This window comes from Heterocephalus glaber, unplaced genomic scaffold (assembly GCF_053883595.1).
Source record: "Heterocephalus glaber isolate CG9 unplaced genomic scaffold, H.glaber_assembly_v1.0 deba00000470, whole genome shotgun sequence".
NCBI lineage: Eukaryota > Metazoa > Chordata > Mammalia > Rodentia > Bathyergidae > Heterocephalus > Heterocephalus glaber.
This window is the reverse complement of record NW_028258145.1, coordinates 22,820,879-22,840,741: the sequence shown is the minus strand read 5'-3', so window position 1 is coordinate 22,840,741 and position 19,863 is coordinate 22,820,879. Positions and strand designations below refer to the sequence as shown.

At 34.2% G+C, this 19,863-nt stretch overlaps 1 protein-coding gene and 1 pseudogene across 9 annotated transcripts in view; both read left to right on the top strand.

The window, feature by feature from the left end:
- The window catches only part of Ctnna2 (catenin alpha 2), a 1,179,603-nt gene that overhangs the window by 231,144 nt on the left and 928,596 nt on the right, over nt 1–19,863 (top strand). For all 9 annotated transcript variants that reach the window (XM_004844636.4, XM_004844634.4, XM_087201964.1 and 6 more), the window contains one exon: nt 14,776–14,971. In XM_004844636.4, the coding sequence (XP_004844693.1) occupies nt 14,776–14,971 (196 nt within the window). The remainder of the gene's footprint in view (nt 1–14,775; nt 14,972–19,863) is intronic.
- LOC106009356 (nucleoporin p54 pseudogene) overlaps nt 18,338–19,863 on the top strand; it is a 34,770-nt pseudogene continuing 33,244 nt past the window's right edge.

Below are 19,863 nucleotides of genomic sequence, written 5' to 3'. Positions count from 1 at the left end.
ACAATTGATTTTAGTTTTAGAAATTTGTATGGTGTAGAAAATAAGGCAATATGTATTCCCCATTATCATTGAGGAATGAATTTCACATTTCAGACAAATTAATACCTGTATTATTATTCTTTTGTGGCATTTATGACCAATGGCAGGCAAATTTCTCAGTGTTCTGACCACCTTATCTGAGAAATGGAAATAATACTTTCATTTCTTCATCCTCAAATGTATGTGCTATATGTAAAAAGCTGGGAATATCTGGAGACCATTTAGTATTTAGGATTCTATTAAGGAAAAAGCAAGGTATCATTATTAATCATGATTTTCTTATTCCAGTGTAGAAACTAATCAACAACAGAAAGGATGAGATATTGGTGGGATTTTTCTGCATTTTGTTTTTGTAAGAAATTCGTTTTATATATGCTAGTGGGGAAATAACAATTTTTTCTCAGGTCTCTATAGGTTTTGTCTTAAACATCCCCTCGTGGTCTCCAGGTACCATTCACTTTGTATGAGACTAGTAATGTTGGCTCTATTCCAAAAAATGCTAATAGATCATTTATATTTTTTCATTTTACTATTAATTCCAGCTATTATTTTTTAGTTCATTAAGAATATTATCATCCTTATCAGTTTTTTTTTCCAAAAACACCTTGAAATTTGCATTTTAAATATATCACAGTTACTGGAATTTGTCAAGTATTTTAAAAATATATGTCAAATGGCAAAATCATAAAATTCAAAGCAGCACACATACAGACAGAGACAGAGAGAGACAAAAACATCAGCTAGAATTAATAGAAAAAGAGAGAAATTTAATTCCTACTAAAAGTAGTAAGAAAATGAATAAATCATTCTTAGTTGATAAGATGAAGTTTATATCCCTGCTTTCCTACAGAAGTTTATTTCAATAAACTTAAGACATTAGGAGTAAGAAAATTCATATTAGGCACTGTGATTTTTGAATAACCCGATAATTTGATTATCTTCTCTTTTAATGTTAAGATCAGCATGATTTAGTATAAAATCTCTGGGTCCATATTAGAATCATTTTTTTGTTTTTAGGATACTTCAAGGTTTATTGATTTTGGAATTTGTCCTTCCTGAAAGTTACCTTTAATCACTATACTTAACAGGAACCATTATGGACTTTAGCAAATGAGTTAAGAATGGACAAGGTTTGGGAATAAAGCAATTGAATCACTTTTTTCCAACTATCACGTCATGGATCATTAGCAGTACTATTTCCAGGAGCCTTGTTATTGCTTTTCATTTCCAATTTTGCTGCATGTGGTTGATCTGTTTCTAAATGACTCTTTTAAATTCCTCAAATCAATTAATGTGTTCTTCTGTGCTCTAAATTCAAATTGATAGAGAATTTCCAAAAACTCCATAATGTAGGTGTAAGTGACAATGGAAGGTGTGGTATCTTGCGACAGACTATTAAACCTGTTCACATTGGAGAGTCTGTGTGGTCAGTTAGCTTTGACTATTGCTTATAATTTTTAGTTCAAAGTAAAGGAAGAATTTAAGATTCCAATGGGGGGGGGTCCTAAGAATTTTAGGGAGTGGAAAATCTGAGTGATAGTGAATTTAATCAGGCCTAAAAGTATTAAGGAAAATATCTTGACATTTGGGATATCTTGAAGTCTTTGGCAATAAGTCTTTAGTGTGCTCCAGAATTTAAAAACAATGGGAAACATATTTGTCCAGTGATTTACTCTACCTCTGTTCTTCATCAAATGTGGTTCATCTGTCTAAGAGCTAAAATAAACACGCAAAAAAGTCTTCCCAGTTATCAGAAATCACACTTATTTCCTTCATGAATAACACAAAAGAGTAAAAGTTGTAATGTCCACAAGTAAACTTTTAAGCACACTGGACTCACCTTGTGGCTTGGAATCAAAAGGGGAAAAAAAAAGGAAACAGAAAGAGGAAAGGTCTGGAGTCCCATCAGGTTCATGCCCTGAAGACTTCCCACTAGGCTCCACTTCTGAAAGTTTCCATCTCCTCCAACTATGCTGCTCTGAGGATCAAGTCTCCAACATATGGGCTTTGGGGAAACATTAAGTTCCAGACTACAGCAGGCATCAGCTAGCTTGAATTTTCATACTTAATGATTTTTTTGATTCAGTATTGGACCATTATGAGAAAGTTTGCAATTTGACTTAAAAAACATTAGAATTGTGATCTTTGTCTTTATGGATAGAAAAGAAAAGAGAATTCTGCTATGAAAAATATACTAAGTGAAAATCAAGTTATAACTAGGTCATTAAAAATGAAAAGAAGTGTTTCCAAAACTATAAGGACACGGGCTTGACTATTTAGAATTTTCTCATATAGTAAAAGGGAAGTTATACCTAGCATTTCACACATGGAAAATAGTGTAAAAGCTGAAAGGATGTTTTAAAAAGTGTAAAACAGTTATCCAAAACTTTATCTACCAAATCATATTATCAAAGTATTATAATAATAACTTAAAAGAGTAAAATGAGCAAAACAGTTTGTGCATGTCTCTTTTCTAAATGGAATGAGCAGATATTTTTGAAATAACAAAATATCTTATAAAATATACATGAAATAGATGTTTAAAAATAATAACAATATTCTACTTATTAACAAATACACTGATGCAGTTAATAACAAATCAGTATCAAAATCTCAGAGGTTATATAATATTCAAAGAGGTCTTTCTGATCCATGGTTCATTTTCCAAGTGACAGTTTAGGAAATGAGACCCTTTCTGATTTGTGCCTTCATCATCTTCAACATCTGCTTTCCAAAATTGCAAGCTTTATGGGAGAAACAAAGGGTGATGATTTTAATGGACCAATTTGAGAACAGCAGGCATCACTGATGCTCACATTCCATTGGCTACAATTTGCCAGTTGACCACATCAACTCTAGAGGAGGCTGGAAAATAGTTGCACACTTTGCCCACAAGAGAAAATAAGTTCGGTGGCACCCAGTAGTCCTCACCACTAACAACAATGAAATTAATAAATAAGTTTACTACTCATTAAACATAAGTAAATGCACAAATATATAAGTAAAGTGGATACATGTCTGAATGCTTACTTTTAAAATTTTTTTCAAATCTCACTTGCATTAGACCATAATTAACTACTATCTCAAAGAAACTGGGATGAAGTTCTTTGTTAGTAATAATAGAAGTAAATATACATTTCAAGTTCTCAGCTTGGATTAGTATTCTTTTATGTGTATTTTTATCCTTATAGCTGACAAAAGAGCTTGTATTAGGAACAGGGAAGAGTGTCAGCTATGCATGTTCTCATAGTTCATATGTGCTTATATTTTTACTTCTGTCTTCAAACTCTGATTTCTTTGCAGGAGTCTTTTTTAAGTCTCTTGTGTGTAAACCAAATAAAATAATTCTTAAATCCACTTAACCAGACAATACATTAAAGTATATGGTCAACTCTACCAACTTCTTAATGTATGGTCTTTAATCCTTCCTTCAAATATATCCCCTTCAGTTTTGTGAATGTGACCACCTTATGTAGGGAGGAAGTGGTGGTTCTGGGATAAGTCTTTCTATGAAACAGTAGTCAGGCTTAATTTCTTCTTCTTTTTTATATTTAGACAAAAATCAATGTACAATCCTGATATTTTTCTGCATTTCACTGATTACCTACTACTCCCCTTAGAGTATGTGCTCCCAGTATAGGAGTCCACTAACCTTAGTGAAGGAAACTATTGAACCATGTGCCTTTGCCAATCAAAGAATGTAGTAAACAGATGATCAATTTTAGAAGAATGGGAGTTTGCGTCAAATTGAACTTTTAGCTAACATAGTGTTCTTTGGAAAATACTTTGTGTGTAGTGTGGTTTCAGATTTGTTTCTTCTCTTCCTTGGGACAGTTTGACTTTATTCTGCTTCATTTTGTTTTAACCTTAGTAATAAAAATTGCTCAATCATGAATAGAGTTGTGTCTCAGTTACTTTTCTCATTGTTCAGACAAAATACCAGATACCCACAAGTTAAAGGAGGAAAGTTTTATTTTAGCTCATTGTTTGTAGAAGTTTTACTCCATAGTTGGCTAGCTCCAAGGCAGTGTGGTATGGCAGAGGAGAAACAATCCATGGCAGAATGAGCATAAAAAAGCAATAGCAGCAAGCCTTCCTTTCCCTTTTTATTCCTTTCAGGCTATAAGCTTATTGGATAGTGCCACTATCACCCAGGGTAGGTCTTCTGCTGTCAATAAATACATTCAGCCACACCCAGAACCATGCCAACCTGATCAATGAATTAATCCAGTCACCACACACTCATAATCCAGTATCACATACCCGTGATCCAGCTACCTCCCAAAAACCCAACCTATGAGCATATGAGGCTTTGAGTGACCATCTAGATATAATCCATAAAAGTTGAATCTCTAATTTTTATGGACAGTGTGATCTTCTCATAAGGATACTAATATTCAAAATATTTAGGGTTTTTAAAAAGAAAAATGCCTTCCTACTCATTTCAAATTTCGAGTTCTAAGTAGTTGCTCCTTCGGTGAATATCTGACTTTACAGTTCTGTGCTATATACTCACATCACTGTCAACATCAAACCACAGATCCTACAGTGTTCTGTAGATTAAAATGGACCTGGGCATGGTGGTCCAAAAGGCCTGTGATTTCAGACTTCTGGGAGGTTGAAGCTGAAGGTTTGCAGTTTCAAGCTCAGCTTGGGCAATTTAACAATTTAACATTACCTTGTCTCAAAATAAAATATTAAAAAAGGACAGAAATGTAGATTCGTGTGAAGGCCTCATTTCTATCCCTAGTATTATAAAGAAAAAAGAGTTTAAAAAATTCCTATTGCCTCCTGCTGTAACTGTGATAACGTTGTAGCAAAATGCAGTTGCTCAAGTGTTTGTGGTAAGGCTAATGTAGACAGCCTATTTAAATATTTAAACAAGTACCTTTGTGTTATAGTTGCCTACAGTATTCAGTACAGAAACATGTTGTACAGGTTTGATGTTTGTAGTCTGGGAACTACATGCATCATATATAGTGTAGCAAAACCACAAATTTGAGTTAAACATTCTTGATGTCAGTGCCAAAAGGAAACCCTAATTAATTACAAATTTAATGGCTGTAGCATAAAATTGAAGTACCAATATTTTTGATACTCGAATAATATAGAAATTCTCTTGTGAATTTGGAAGAAGAATGTCTCTTCAATACTAGTGGTAATCAAAACATACAGTGAATGTTTAAATTTTAAAAATTAAAAAAATCGTACTACACCAAAAGGAAACAAAACATTGCTATTAACCCTCTCAGAATACTCCCCCTACACTTTGAACACACTTATCCATTGTTCTTGTCACTTTCTTAAGCAGCTCTGGAAGTCCTTCTTGTGGGTAAATGGTTTCACCCTCCATCATGACAACACTACCTTATTGCATCTCGTTTGGTTATTTCTGTCGAATAAAAACATTACAGTATGTCTTCACGCACCTTATTCACCTGATCTGAAACCTTGCAACTTTTGGCTCTTCCACAAAGATAAAACAACCATGAAAGGTAAATGTTTTGAATCAATCCATGAGATAGAGACAGCAATGCTAGCACAACTGAAAACATTCATGAGTGAGGAATTCCTAAATTACTTTAGAAAGTGGCAATGATACGATTAGTGTGTGCAAAATGAAAGGGATTATTTTGAGGAGGGTTACTGGCAATGTGTCCTTTAATGTAATATGTTTTTAAAATTTTAAACATTTACTCTATTTTTTGAGCACACTACATAATCTTAGAGCACACACCTTGATCTTCCTATAACTGTGGTAGTATCCTCCCCTTCAGATAAGAGGTGCTAACCAAGTTAGTAAAAGCATTCCTACCATACCATAAATAACTGATAAAAATATTTGAAGAGATAGAAACATTTAACCTTAAACAGTGTACAATCTATACATGTATCAAAAATTACATCATTCCTCATTAATATGTACAATTTTATGTTTTTATATATCAGCTGGAAATACATTTAACTTAAAAATACATTTCTACCATTGCCCAGTACAATACTGCTTCTCTCATTGCTTATTTGTTCTAATTCAGAGTTGCTGGGAATTTGGAAGCGGTGGAGAAAAGAGATGGGCTGAATTTTATCCAAACAACCTAAATATTGTTTGTCTCATAAATGCTTTTGGATGACAATGAATTCTGCTATTTAAATATGTAAATATTGTGCCTTAATACAAGTTAGATAAAAAGTTACTTAAATATTGTCCAAGGAAAAAACTTCTTCTGAAGAATATGTGTTTAAAAAGAAAGCCACCCTTTTTCACCTTGACTTATAGACAGTATTGAAATACTTCCTAATAAATAGTTGGAATCATTTCTCATCTAAAAGATGAATGGATGATTCAGTGCCCAAGGGCTAGGCTTGATACTTTGCAGGCACAAAAGAGGTATTCTAGAATCATTTTAATATAGGTATAATTGACTATTATCTTGGCCATAAAAGTACCTCAATTCATATCATAGGATGCCTATTTTTGAATCAGTTTCTGAATTGTACTTCTTGGTATATGGTCAAAATTAGACATTCTGTGATTCCAATATCAAAAAAATTGGACAAGTTTTGCCTTGAGAATCTTTAAATGTCGATCATGAGTCTATGAAAAATAATAAATGTAATAATTAATTGTAATTTTTTGTATGTATTAAGTAGCACCAGCCAAGCTTGTCCTAGATTAATTATATAATCAAATCATGTATTTAATGTTTAAGAATGCTGATCTCCCAGGTCTCAGGGTGAGACTTGTACGAAAACTTGACCTGGTTAATAGCAAATATCTGAGAGGAAATTTCAAAGATAGACAGACAAATTCTGCTCTATCCATAAATTATTATGGAACAATTAAAAGATCATTGTTTCTGATTCTGACTTTTGAAGCTGTAGAAGCATCCATAACTGTATATTTTATGCTTTGGTTCTTTGTTCTAAAATGGAGGAACAGAGTTCAAGACATTTTAATGTGATATTCTCTACAATATGGCAGCTTTGCTTCAGTCATCATTGTAACTGAAATAAGTCCCTATTTTTATGAGTTTTGGCTCCAGAACTAATGTGACTTTGCTGGTCTCCTTTACTTTTTAATGAATGCAAAATGCATACATTTTGAATCTCAGAGGGATTCTGTTTGTGAAAATAAATGTTAATAAAGTAGTCTACAAGATGGAGCACGTATCTTTTCATACATTTAATAAAGAAAAATCATAAGCCATATTAGTGATTACCATATAATTAATAAATGAATGAACAGATTGTTAAGGGAGAATAATTCAAGAGTCACTTGTTATGTGGTGGGTTTTTTCTTAGGGGTCTATAAATCTGACTTAAGATTTTAACCTTAAAGGCTTAAAGATTGGACCATTCCAAGACTTGGCCCCCTCCTAGTTTAAACTGATCTAGTTTTTATTTTTAAGGATTTTTTTCATTATCTTCAGTTGGTCCTGCAATAAATCACTTATTTTTGATAATTTTGTTTGCAAGTATTCACCCATAAAAATCTCTTGCTTTGTAATTTCTATTTTTAATTTTTTTAAAAAAATTATATATTTCAATTGTGGCAGTAAAGTCTTCTGTTATTTTGGCTGACTAATCATGAAAAGAATGACATACTTCACAGCCACACAACAGCACTCACAAAAACTTACTAGTCATATCCACAAAATACACAAATCTTTAAGCATCTAGGTACTCAAGTCACTTCTATTTTCAGTTTTTATTCATAAAAAAGGTTTTCTGTAGAGTCAAAGAACTACTTGAGTGGGCACACCCATTTTAGTAGAATCTCACTTTTCCAAGTTATTTGTGATAATTTAATAGAGATTTTCTTCTCACCAGCAATCAGTTGATCTCACGACACTTTTTTTTTTTTTTTTTTTTTTTTTTTGGTACCAGGGATCAAACTCAGGACCTTGTGCTTGCTAGGCAGGTAGCAGAACCACTGAGCTAAATCCCTGGCCCTCACAACACTTGTTTTTGAGGACTTATGATTTGTTATGCCACAAAAAGTAAGAAGAGCTGATGTCAGATCTAATTATTTCCTCCCTTTTATTTTTTTCTCTGCTTCACCTAAACTCTTGGAGAAATTTTTTCTGAAAATAAAGAATATAGTCCATAATAAATCATAGTTTCATATGATGAATACAAAATTTCCCAGCCCAGACCTACCTGATCAAAAACTCTGTGGGTGGTCTCAAGAAATTTGTCTTCTTGAGGTGGGCCCTGAAATTATAGACTTTTATCAAGCCTAACAAGCCTAGCCTCCAGACCTCACTTGATGCTTCAATGTGCTAAAATTTTTCAATTAATTGCTCCATGCATAAAACTTAAAAAAGCTATAATTTTGCTGATTTCAGGCAGATATGATAGACTTGTCAAGCTAGTTCCCTTGGGGTACTTGTCCCAGGACAGAGTCCCCTCAAAGAGGAAATGGGGGCCTTAAGTTGCCCTGTGGAAGAGGTTTTTGACCCATTGTCCCAGAAAAAGAATTTCAGGATGCCTCGGTGAGAGGCAAAGGCAGATTACACAAACTTACATAGTAAGAGAAAATAAGAAAGAGACTTCAGCTTGAGAAGCAGAAAGGGGTACAGCTGTAACCAAGAGGATCAGAAGGTGACCATATGTTTAGGGCAATCGTTGATGACTCCCGCATGCCCATCGTAATTGAATATTCTTGTAGACCTTGTTCCTTGGCAACCTCAATAATGATGGACAGTGACAGTTTATGTAAATTTAGGGCTAATCAGCCTTTTATTGTCAAGTTTGAGATTACTATTTCCTAAAAGATTAACAACCTTATATGCAGAGCTAAGAAGGAGTCTGACCCAAAGTTTTAAGAGAGTAAAATGAGACAAAATGAAGGTCAAGCTTTCTTCTACTTTTAGTTACCTATAGACCATCTGAAGGTCCGAGGGAAGAGTCATTGTTTCTTTAGAGAAAAACATTTTTTAGTCCCTGACTGCCTTCAAAGAAAACACAGGTCATGCTCATAAAGAGAACAGTTTAAAGGCTCAGGAGTATATTTGTCCTCTGTCCCTGTGGTGAATTCTCTGAACTAAGTGTATCACTTTCAATATTGCTTATTATTGTTTTGCAAAAAGAAATATTTCATGTCTTTTGAACTTTTAGATCTTAGAACCAGAGGACTGATCAAGTAAAAGAAGCAATCAAATAGATAAATTGTCTTACAGTAAACCACATTGCAAGAAAGATGAGTGAATGAAATGGCACTGGCCACTGCATTATTGCCTTTGCATGAAGAAATTGTGGGTCTACTCTTAGAACAGTAGATAATGAACAGTGTACCAACCTGGGTCTCAGTTTTCTGTGGCAATTGCACATCAATTTATCTCAAAACAATAGTGTCTTTCCTGTGTCTCTATGAAATTTTTCATGGGCTAAGATTAATTTGGAACATCATTTTATCTTGTACCCTTATCTGTGACCTACTGGCTTTCTTCTCTTCCTTAATGAGTGGCAAGAAGAATGAGGAAATGGTGGGATAGAGCTAGAGAAACACTGAGCATCCTTTTGGTCTGTGGTTAAGAAACCATCAGAGAAGGGGGTTATTGAAGATTTAGAGGGAAGTTTCCATCGCAAGTGAAACAGTTGTGGAGGATGTGATCAGCAGATTAGATAAAGGGGTGATATTAGCACCCTTCCTAGGTGTAGGAGGGAGAGAAATAAACGTGGATAGAGGGAAAAGTAAGTTTGGTGCAAGTAATGCACCTTCTTTTTCAGGCTCTACAAGTTTGATGATGGAAAAAGTCATTGCTAAGAAAATTAGGGGGTATTTGTAGAAGAAAGTGGGATTGAGTCAATAACATTAAATGTGGCAGAGCTATATGCTAAGATAAAAATGACTTGATTTTGCCAATTTATTAATTACCTTCACTGAAGATCAGTTTAAGAGGACTCTGCAGCTGAGAGTGTGAAAATGAAAGCAAAATTTCAGTGCACTGAAAAATGAATGGAAAGAGAAAATGGACACTGAAATGCTTTTCTCTTTTAAAACAAATTGGAAGTTACTAACATAATTTGATCCCTCAACTTGGAGCTCAAAGTTTTGTTCCACCACTTCTATCCAACCTTATTTCCTATATTGTTCATAGTTAATGTCATTCTCAAGTAAGACTGGTAGCCTTACTGCCTTACAAGATATCAAGTCTGTGACTACATATCAAGTCTGTGTCAATATTCATAGCATTACTCCTAGTTTCTCCTACTGGAACTTTGTGGGTTTTTTTTTTTTACTACAAAACATATGCTTGCAAACTGACAGGAAGGAGAGTATGCTGCTTGCTTGAGAGTTCAGATTGGATATTTTCACACACTAAACCATTTCTTAAAAGATTACCAGCAACCTTCCTGGAAATATCATCTAGGACCCAGTCTGGATATCAAGCCTAGGCCAAACACTTGTAACTCTGACAACTAGGCCTCTTCTGTGGCTACCACCTTTGGATCAGAATGTGTTCTTGCTGCTTTGACCCCTCTAAGGGCTCCCATTGTCCTACAGATGCTGACTGCCCAGCTGATTAGAACTGATCGTTCTCATAGTCCCTAACTTGTTTGCCAGGTGGTGAGTGAATCTTTAGAACTAAGTAATGGTTTTCTTCATTAAAAACTCCATGCGTCTTGCTATTTAGTGTGTCTGTGTCCTTCATGAGTGAGCAACAATGCTTTATTCTTCTCTGTGATACCCATAGAAGAGTACTGAAACATAAGAATCCTAAGTTATGTTATTTAGTTACTTTTTTTTTTTTTTTTTTACCAGGGATCGAACTCTGGTCCTTGCGCTTTCGCAGCAGGTGGAGAAACCACTGAGCTAAATCCCTGGCCCTAGTTACCATATTTTTGAAATTCTTTTGTTCTTCTTCCACTCTCACCTGATACAAAATCCCTGGTATATTTGTTTAACTTGAGACCCTTGCACACATCAGATGTCATAAGACATTGCAGCAGGGTAGGATGAAGTAAATGGTGAGCATTTCACTAATATTAACAAACATATCAATACATAAGATATTTAATCCCATTGAATGAAAAGACACACAGTAGGATACAAATAGCAAGTGTAATGAGACAAATGTGGAGAATAAGTACACCTTAAGATTATCTGTTAACAGCTGCTTATTTTGTTAGAAGGTAAAAGAAAAGAAGACAACTGAATTGCAGAGTTCTACATTATAGCACACACGAATAATCTAGGCTTGGGCCAAGGATTTAGCTCAGTGGCACCAAGCCTGCCTCGAAAACCCAAGGTAGTGAGTTCAATCCCCAGCACCAAAAAAAAAAAAGAATAATTGAGCCTCTAGTCTCTTTAGAACCTTGTGAATTTGAGCATTATTTTTCTGAGCTTTCATGCTTCTCTAAGCTGAATTTCTCCATCTGTGAAATGCCAAGGTAGAACTAAAGTAAATGTATCTTAACTTTCACAATTTTAGGTGTAAGTATAGGAACAGCTCAGAAAGACTGAAAGCATATGGCATGAAAGTGAAAATAGCTTCATTTGAAAGAAAATGAAAATGTAGAATAATGTATCATGTTACAGACTCTTTTTTAATGGTTTATTTTAATTTTTTTACTTGACATAATAATTGTGTATACTTTTTATAGAATCAGTGAAGTTGCTTGGCTAGTAAGAGAATGAGACTGAGTCAAAGAATTTGTACGGTTAAAGGCTAGACTGAGAATTTCCAAACACAGTTTTGCCCTAAAAATACAGATCTGACTATGTCGCCTGCTGTCAGACCTAACCTACTTTAAAATTTCTATTCAGGCATTTGATATACTGACTAGAAATGGAACATCAGAAGTCCTGCATATGCACACCCTAAATCACACTTCTTTAATTTACTGAGTGCTTCATTTCTCAGAAGAAACAGAACTGAACTGAGTGAAAGGAAATTTATCTTGGCTTTCTTGATGATTTACTTTGTAAATCCTTGGAATGTTAATTGTAAAACAAACTGGACAGAGAAAACATCTTTACAATTTTGAGTCTTCCCATCCCAAAATATGGTCGTGTGCTAGCTCCATTATTCAGGTCGTCTTTTATTCTCTTCATTAAAGTTTATATTTTTCTCCATATACCATTCTCCACGTTGTGTTATGGTTATCTCTGATAAAATCAACTTATGGTTATTGTGAGCACTATATTTTAAACTATATTTCTCATACGTACTGCTCTTTGATTAGATTTTAATTTTTTATCTAGTATTTATCCCTCTTACCATTCACTTCTATAGTATTTCTAATTGTCTTCTAATTCATTTTTTTCTTAAGAATCTTATTCTTATCAATAATGAGATAGAGTAATATTTATTTATTTATTTGTTTGTTTGTTTATTTTGAGACAGGGTCTCACTATATAGTTCAGGGTGACTTTGAACTCACTATGTAGCCCAGGCTGGCCTCAAACTTGCAGAGATCCTCCTGCTTTGGCCTCTTGAGTGTTGGGATTACAAGAGTGTCCACCACACCCCACAAATGTTTTATCTTTTTAATAACTTTTATTCGTTCTTTTTCTTTTACCTAATTTATTGTATTTGTCCTTCAGTAAAACATTGACTAGCAGTGAAGAAGTGTCAAGAATTACAATATTTCTTTGTTCTCAAATGACGACGTGAGCCTATATAGAGGCTCATCTCTTTCTTTTATTTTTCCTCTCTTTTCTCTCTCTGTGCTCATCTGCCAATCAGTAAATGAGAGTTTTCACTGAAAGAGAATTGAATTGATTTGCTTCTTTTAGAAGTAATCACATTTTCTTAGGAACTTCCCGGTAATGTTCCATGGGGTTTTTTTCCCCACATAAATGATACTTTATACTGACTTGTTATTATAAGGATTTCCTAAATTATGCTTAACATAGTAATGTACCATGAGATAAAAGAAAAGTTGACATTTTGTTTGCCTTTGTAGAAAATCAACCCATGATGTTGTCAGCTGTTTTTATAATGTTGCCTTCAGGTTCTACCTCTTACCTCTGTTAGGATACCTGAAATTAAAAGCTCCTTTTCCCCTCTATTTTTGTTTTTGTTTTTGTTTTTGCTAATTTGAGAGATCTAAAAAAAAAATCACAGAAATTCTCACAGTTATGTGTACAATGAGAATAATTCAAAACTAACTGGAAGTAGGGAGTGTTTTTCTGAGATAAAAACACCATAGTCTAAGTTGAAATTTTAGAGTCATGTTAACACGGAGGCTTATGTTTATGTCTGCAAGTGTGGGCTGTTCTGGAAAGTGCAGGTTCCCAGCAGAGTAGCATGTGAGTGGGTTAGACTAATCCTCATTAAGAGGAACACCTCTGCACCTCAGAAAAGCAAGCTGGGTGACAAGTTCTCTTTTGTCTGAAGGTTGGTTCATTGTGAGTGAGGTGAAAAGTCTAGAATATGTTCCTTACTGCAACAGTTAAACTACCACTATTGATATTTTTATTTTGAATGAATTTAGCTTTCTTTTCCGGTTTAGTATTCATGCCTGAATATAAGAGCATCTTTATTTAATTCACTATATCTAATTATTTACCAATTGAGACAGCTGAATATGATATCATCCAACATTGTATTTACCACTTCCTGATACTGATGCCAGCTGTGTTCATCATCTCAGCACACATTCACTCGATACTTCTCTTTCCTTTTGGTGTTATCGCTTCCCCTGTTAACTGGCTGGACATTAATTGTCACTTTGACTAATGGCTTTGCTTGTTCTAGGATTTGGAGTAAACATCAGAAGCTATAGCCTTTGGAACTATTCTGTGGACTGGCTTTCTTGATAACCTCCAAGAAAAGTTTTAGTCTGCTAAACAGGATAAATGTCAATGAAAATTAACCACAGAATCTACATTCTTATGGAGCTGTATTTTTAAAAGTACAGCAATAAACAAGACTGGCACTTTTTGCTGAACAGAATATGGAGCATCTTTCAAACTTCTCAGTAATAGAAAAGAAAGGTTCTGAAATCTGTAAGAGATATCAAATTGTTTGAAGGACATTAAGTCCTTTGTTAGCAAATTAGTTACAGATATAGTTGTGCTAAAAAGACTTCTGGCAGTGGAGATATGTATTCAAATTATGATACTTAGAAAAAGAGTGATAATAAATGTCAATCTAATCTTGATTTTGGAAATTTTAACTGGTTAACTAAATATTAAACTTGAATCATTTAATCCCTTCACATCAAATTTACCATTTAATTTTTATAAGATGAAATCTAAAGCAGCAAAAATCTTCCAAAGTCCTAGGAATATAGCAGATTAGTAAAATATATTGATTACTTCCCTCTTATTAATTGTTCATTCACCTTTGCCCTGTGTTGCCTAGCTCAGTACTACAAATTGCTTCTCTTCACTTGTTTCTTAGAGCCAGTTCCACATTTGCCTTGTTCTCCTCATTCCCGAGGCTGTTTACTCCAAAGAGCACTTTACTTGTTAATGTGTAAAAGTACAACCTTGGGTCAACTGGAAACTTTCAGCTGCTGGCAAGTCTACTCTTCCTACTGATTCCTATGCTTTTCTTTCTCCTTGAAACAAATAACAGCTGCTTATTGAAATGCTAATCCGTGTAATTCTATGCTTTCAATGATGAGGCTATGTGATGATGCTATCTGGCATAAATTCATAGTTCAATAATTAAATCCCATGATTTAATAAAATGGGATATTTTGAAATTTGGAGGTAATGGCATGATATTTTTACAAAGTTTTGCTGAATAGTTTCAAGGTTTTACTTTTGCATTTTAGGTCACAACACTGGTCAACACAAGCAACAAAGGCCCATCTGGTAAAAAGAAAGGGAGGTCAAAGAAAGCCCATGTACTGGCTGCATCTGTGGAGCAAGCCACTCAGAACTTCCTGGAAAAGGGCGAACAGATCGCGAAGGAGAGTCAAGATCTCAAAGAAGAGCTGGTGGCTGCTGTCGAGGATGTGCGCAAACAAGGTAGGGCACATAATGCTTACCAAGAAGGATGTGCAAAGGATGGACTTTTTCTCTCATGATCAATGGATATTTATTGAAAAGAGTAGTTTTGGTTTTTCTCTTTCGGCCCACATCTATCGTTTTTAATGTTGGTCAAAAGTAGAGGCATATGTAGAGATCCTTTTTTGTTGGTGAATTATAGCACAGCTATAAACATCTACGTCTGCTGTTCCTTCAAAAATTTTAAATTGTGTCTTGGTAGATGAAAACAGATTTCTGTGTCAAATCAGATGATGGAATGGAAAGACCTTGTATTTAGAGAGTCACTGATAATTCAGGATTTTAAGGATGAGAAGGGAGAAGGACATAAAGCAGTGTAAGAAAATTATTTTCTATATGATTCTTATATGTATATTTGCGGTCCACAGCTTTCCTCACATATCTATCTAACTAGTTAGCTAGCTATCATACTGTTTATTTAAAATTTAAAAGCTTTTATTTATAGTAAAATGAACATATGTAAAATTTGCCATCATAACTATTTTTAAGTTTACAGTTCAATAGTGTTAGATACATTCACATCTTTGAGAAACTAATCTTCAGAACCTTTTCATCTTACAAAGGTGAAATTCTCTGTTAAATAATTCCACCTAACTACTTCTCAGGATCCCCTAGATACAAAAACTCACTTTCTTTTCTTAAGAGTTTACTCCCGATGGAAGCTGAATCCTATAGTAGTAGTCTTTTTATTATTGCCTTGTTCCACTAAGTATAATGTAATTAATCTCCATACATATTGTAGCATGTATCAAAATTTCCTTCCTTTTCATGGCCAAATAATATTCTACTGTGTTTATGTACCACATTTTCTTTATTCATTACTCCATCCATGGACACCTGGGTTGCTTTTACTATTTTGCTATGAGCATGATTGTACAATTATCTCTTTGATTCTTTACTTTTAATTCTTGAGGATATATCCAAAAGGAGTAATGCTGGGTCATATGGTAATTACATTTTAAATTTTTGGAGGAAGCTTCATGCTGTTTTTCACAGTTTTTGCACCATTTCGTACACCTGTCATTAGTTCACAGGGCTTCCAAATTTTCTGCATCCTTGACAGCAATTGTTTTATTTGCCTCTTTTTCACAGTAATCATCATAATTTGTGTGAGAAGATATCCCATTTGGATTTAATTTACATTTCTGTAACAGTTATGTTTAGCATCATTTCATATGCTTGTTAGCTATTTATATCTTGTTTATAGAAAGATCTATTCTAGTCTTTTGCCTATTTCTTAATTCCTTTTTTTTTGGTTGTTGAGTTATAGGAGTTCTTTTTATATTCTGGATATTAACATTTTATCAAATACTGATTTGCAAATAATTTCTCCATTCTGAAAGTTTCCTTTTTTACTCTATTGTGTCCTTTCACACAGAGTTTTAAATTTCGTCCTGTGCAGCATCCTTATTTCAGAGTGTTAGAACCCTGAAATCAGAGTGGACACATAATCCCTGGAATGGCCTCCTTCCTGCATTTCTTATTGCAGTGAATTCTGTCATATATATTCAGAAATATTGATGTCATTCTTGTTGTTTCCCTTACCGTTCAAATGCAGCCTATCATAAAGTCCCAGAGACTTTAACTTTGAAAGATCTGTTTAATGAATCATTTTCTGCCCCAGGGCCTTGCCATATGCAGTTCCCTTTTAGACAGGCAAGTGTGACTCACCGTGCACATTCCAGCTCAGAGAACACCTTCTCAGGGAAATTTTCTCTGACACTCCTGTCATAGGAATCCACTGGTTAATATAGAAGATGATGTCCAGAAATTATGGAAACAACATTTACAAACAATAACCTCTCTGAAAGTCTCTTTCTCAACACCCAAATGTGTCTTATTAAATGATATGCAGTTTGGGAACCAAAGCTGTTAGTTTTAATGTTACCTGGTTTCAAATTTATTCTTCTTCCCTTTTCTTCTCTGTCTCTCTCCCTTCCTTCCTTCTATCCTTCCTTCCTTCCTTTCTTCCTTCTTTTTTTCTTGTGTTGCAGATTGACTCCAGGGCCTCATCCATGGTAGGCAGGCATCCCACTACTTACTCAGCTACTCTCTTGGCTGATTAATAATATAGCATATTTTTTTACATTCAATATGAATAAATGTCAGAGTTTGTGATGTTGTGCATGTCCATTTTCATATTTTTCCATTAACTTTATTGGTGCATTTTAGGTATAAAATACAGTTACATTCATCATTGGGATCTTGTACCTTTACATGACGTATTTTTTGTTCTTTTCAAGTTTTATAGCACTCATTGTTATAATTTCTTAATCTGGCAAGGGTATACTTAAAATTATCTATTTAACTGTGTGATTATTCTATCTAAAATGATTAAACAGTGTTCTTAAGTTTCTTCATTGTTATGGCTTGTTTTTATATGACCCCCCCAAAGCCTCATGCGACTCATAGATGGGGCTTTTTCAGAAGTCTCTGGATCTAGAGTGTGTGACTCTGAAATTGATTCATGGTACAATGCTAGAATAATCAGGGACACTAGGATTAAGGGTGTGGATGCTGTACTCCCTAAGCAGTCTGAATAAAAAGAGTAGAAAGACACTGTCATGGTTGCTTTGCTACCCTGTGTCTGCTATGAATTGTTGCCCTTCTGCCTTGTGCTACCCTGCGTTGGAGCCAGTTGATTATGGACTGAAACCTCTACAAATCATGAACTCACTTAACCTTTCCTCCTTTAACTTTGGGTGTCGGGTATTTTGTCTCAGCAATGAGAAAAGTAACTGAGACATTTATAGCTTAAAAATATTATATCTCTCTCAACCTAGACTGCATGCTACATTGTTTAAAAGTACTCAGTATAAAGTGTTGGCTACATTTTTACCCAAGAATATTCTCATAGAAAATTTCCTATAACTCAAAGTTATACTCTTCAAAAAACTCTTAGAGTACTACCATACTTTGAGTATGATAGCATTTATATTCAAATCATGTAGTAGAAATTTATTTCAAAAAGAGATCATTGTATTTGAAACCTAGACCTTTTTATTCTAGAATTTGGTAGAGATAGGATCTCTCGCGCTCCCTCTCTCTCTCTCTTTCTCTCTCTCTCTCTCTCTCTCTCTCTCTCTCTCTCTCTCTCTCTCTCTCTCTCTCTCTCTCTCTCTCTTTCTCTCCCTCTCTCACTCTCCCCCACATAAGAGAGAGACAGAGACAGAGAGATAGGTGGTTTCAGGTCGTTTATCATTAGTTTATTTATGATAAATAAACTAATGGAATCTATATACATTACCTTCCTAAATTAGCACTGAACATCATCAGGATAAGAGCAGTGATGTCTGTGTACAGCATTTTATTCCTAAAGCACCTAACATGGTGCTCCAGCATATGTCCAGTGATAGTCAGAAAGAAGCTTTTTCGGGAAATCGCCAGAGTTTTGGAAGCTCAAGTAAGATGCTAAATTCTAATCTCACTTTGAACAAAAAGCAGATATTTAAGATAAATAACTTAAACACTTTCAACATCAATTTTTCCATTTTTCAAATATAGTTGACTCCTGTATTTCTTTTTTTTTAAGTACTAGAAGTTATTTTATTTTATTTTGTTTATTTTTTCCCCATTAACTTTATTGGTACATTTTAGGTATAAAATACAGTTACATTCATCATTAGGATCTTGTACCATTACATGAGTCTCTTGGCTCTTATTTTTTTTCCCCTTCCCTTGCCCTCCCTTCACCCCCTCCACCCTTCCCTATTTGCAAAGACCTTGTTTCCATTTTTTTCCTCTTCTCATATTTTTTCCTTTCCCTTTTTTCCCTTCCCCTACCCCTCCCAATTATCCTGCTCCTTTAGACATTTTCTTCCTGTAACACAATATCAGTTATACATTTTTTAAATTACAGTATTAAGATCTAGGAACTTACTATAGTTTATTCTTAGTAAGTTGCTCAGTTATTTGTCAGAATTAATGCTTTTTTCTTTTAATAAAGTTATATGTTCTGTTCCCCTTATTTCAATTTAGGATTTTCACAGGGTAAAAAGAATTCAGATGTGTTATGTACATGTAGCAACTCTCTATGATAAATGTAAACAGTATATACTGCAAACATGTACTAATAAAAATAAAAATTTAAATTAAAAAATAAAGGCTTCTCAAAGGAAAATATTTTAAAAAAAGATCTAGGAGACATTACCACAGATTTTACAGAATTTAAAAGGATATAGAAAGCATATTACAAAAATCTTTTTTGAAATAAATTTGACAACTTCTAAGAAGTAACTTGGAAGACAAATTAATGAAACTAACTCTGGAGGAAATATAAAATTTGAATAGCACCTATTAAAGAAAGTATATTCCTAGCTTGAAAACCTAACTATATGACAACAGCAGGCTCATAAACATTTTAACTGATAAATTATATCAAACAATTAAAGCAGAGAAAAGAAGGAACACTTCTCCCCTCATTTTAGGAACTCAACATTGTGCTAATCCTAAACCTGGATAAAGATAATAGAAGAAAAAAGTATGAACATAGATAGAAATTTGTTTCACAAAACAAACTCTTAGAAGTCAGATCTGGCAGGATGTAGAAAGTGGTCTTGTTATAGGGATGGCAATGTTGGTTCAGCATTGGAAGATCCACCCCCAAAAGTAATCATTTTAACAGAGGAAAGGAGAAAGCCATATGATCCTGTCACTAGTTGGAGAAAGAGTATTGGACTAAATTCTACAGCTGTTCATGGTAAAAGCTATCAGGAGACCAGAAGTAGAACAGAACCTTCTCAACAGATTAAAGACATGTACTCCATACTTCCAGTGATAATGCCTTATATGAATGGAGAAGATACAATGCTTTCTCCTTCAGGTGGGGAATAAGGGCAGATATGCTTACTCTT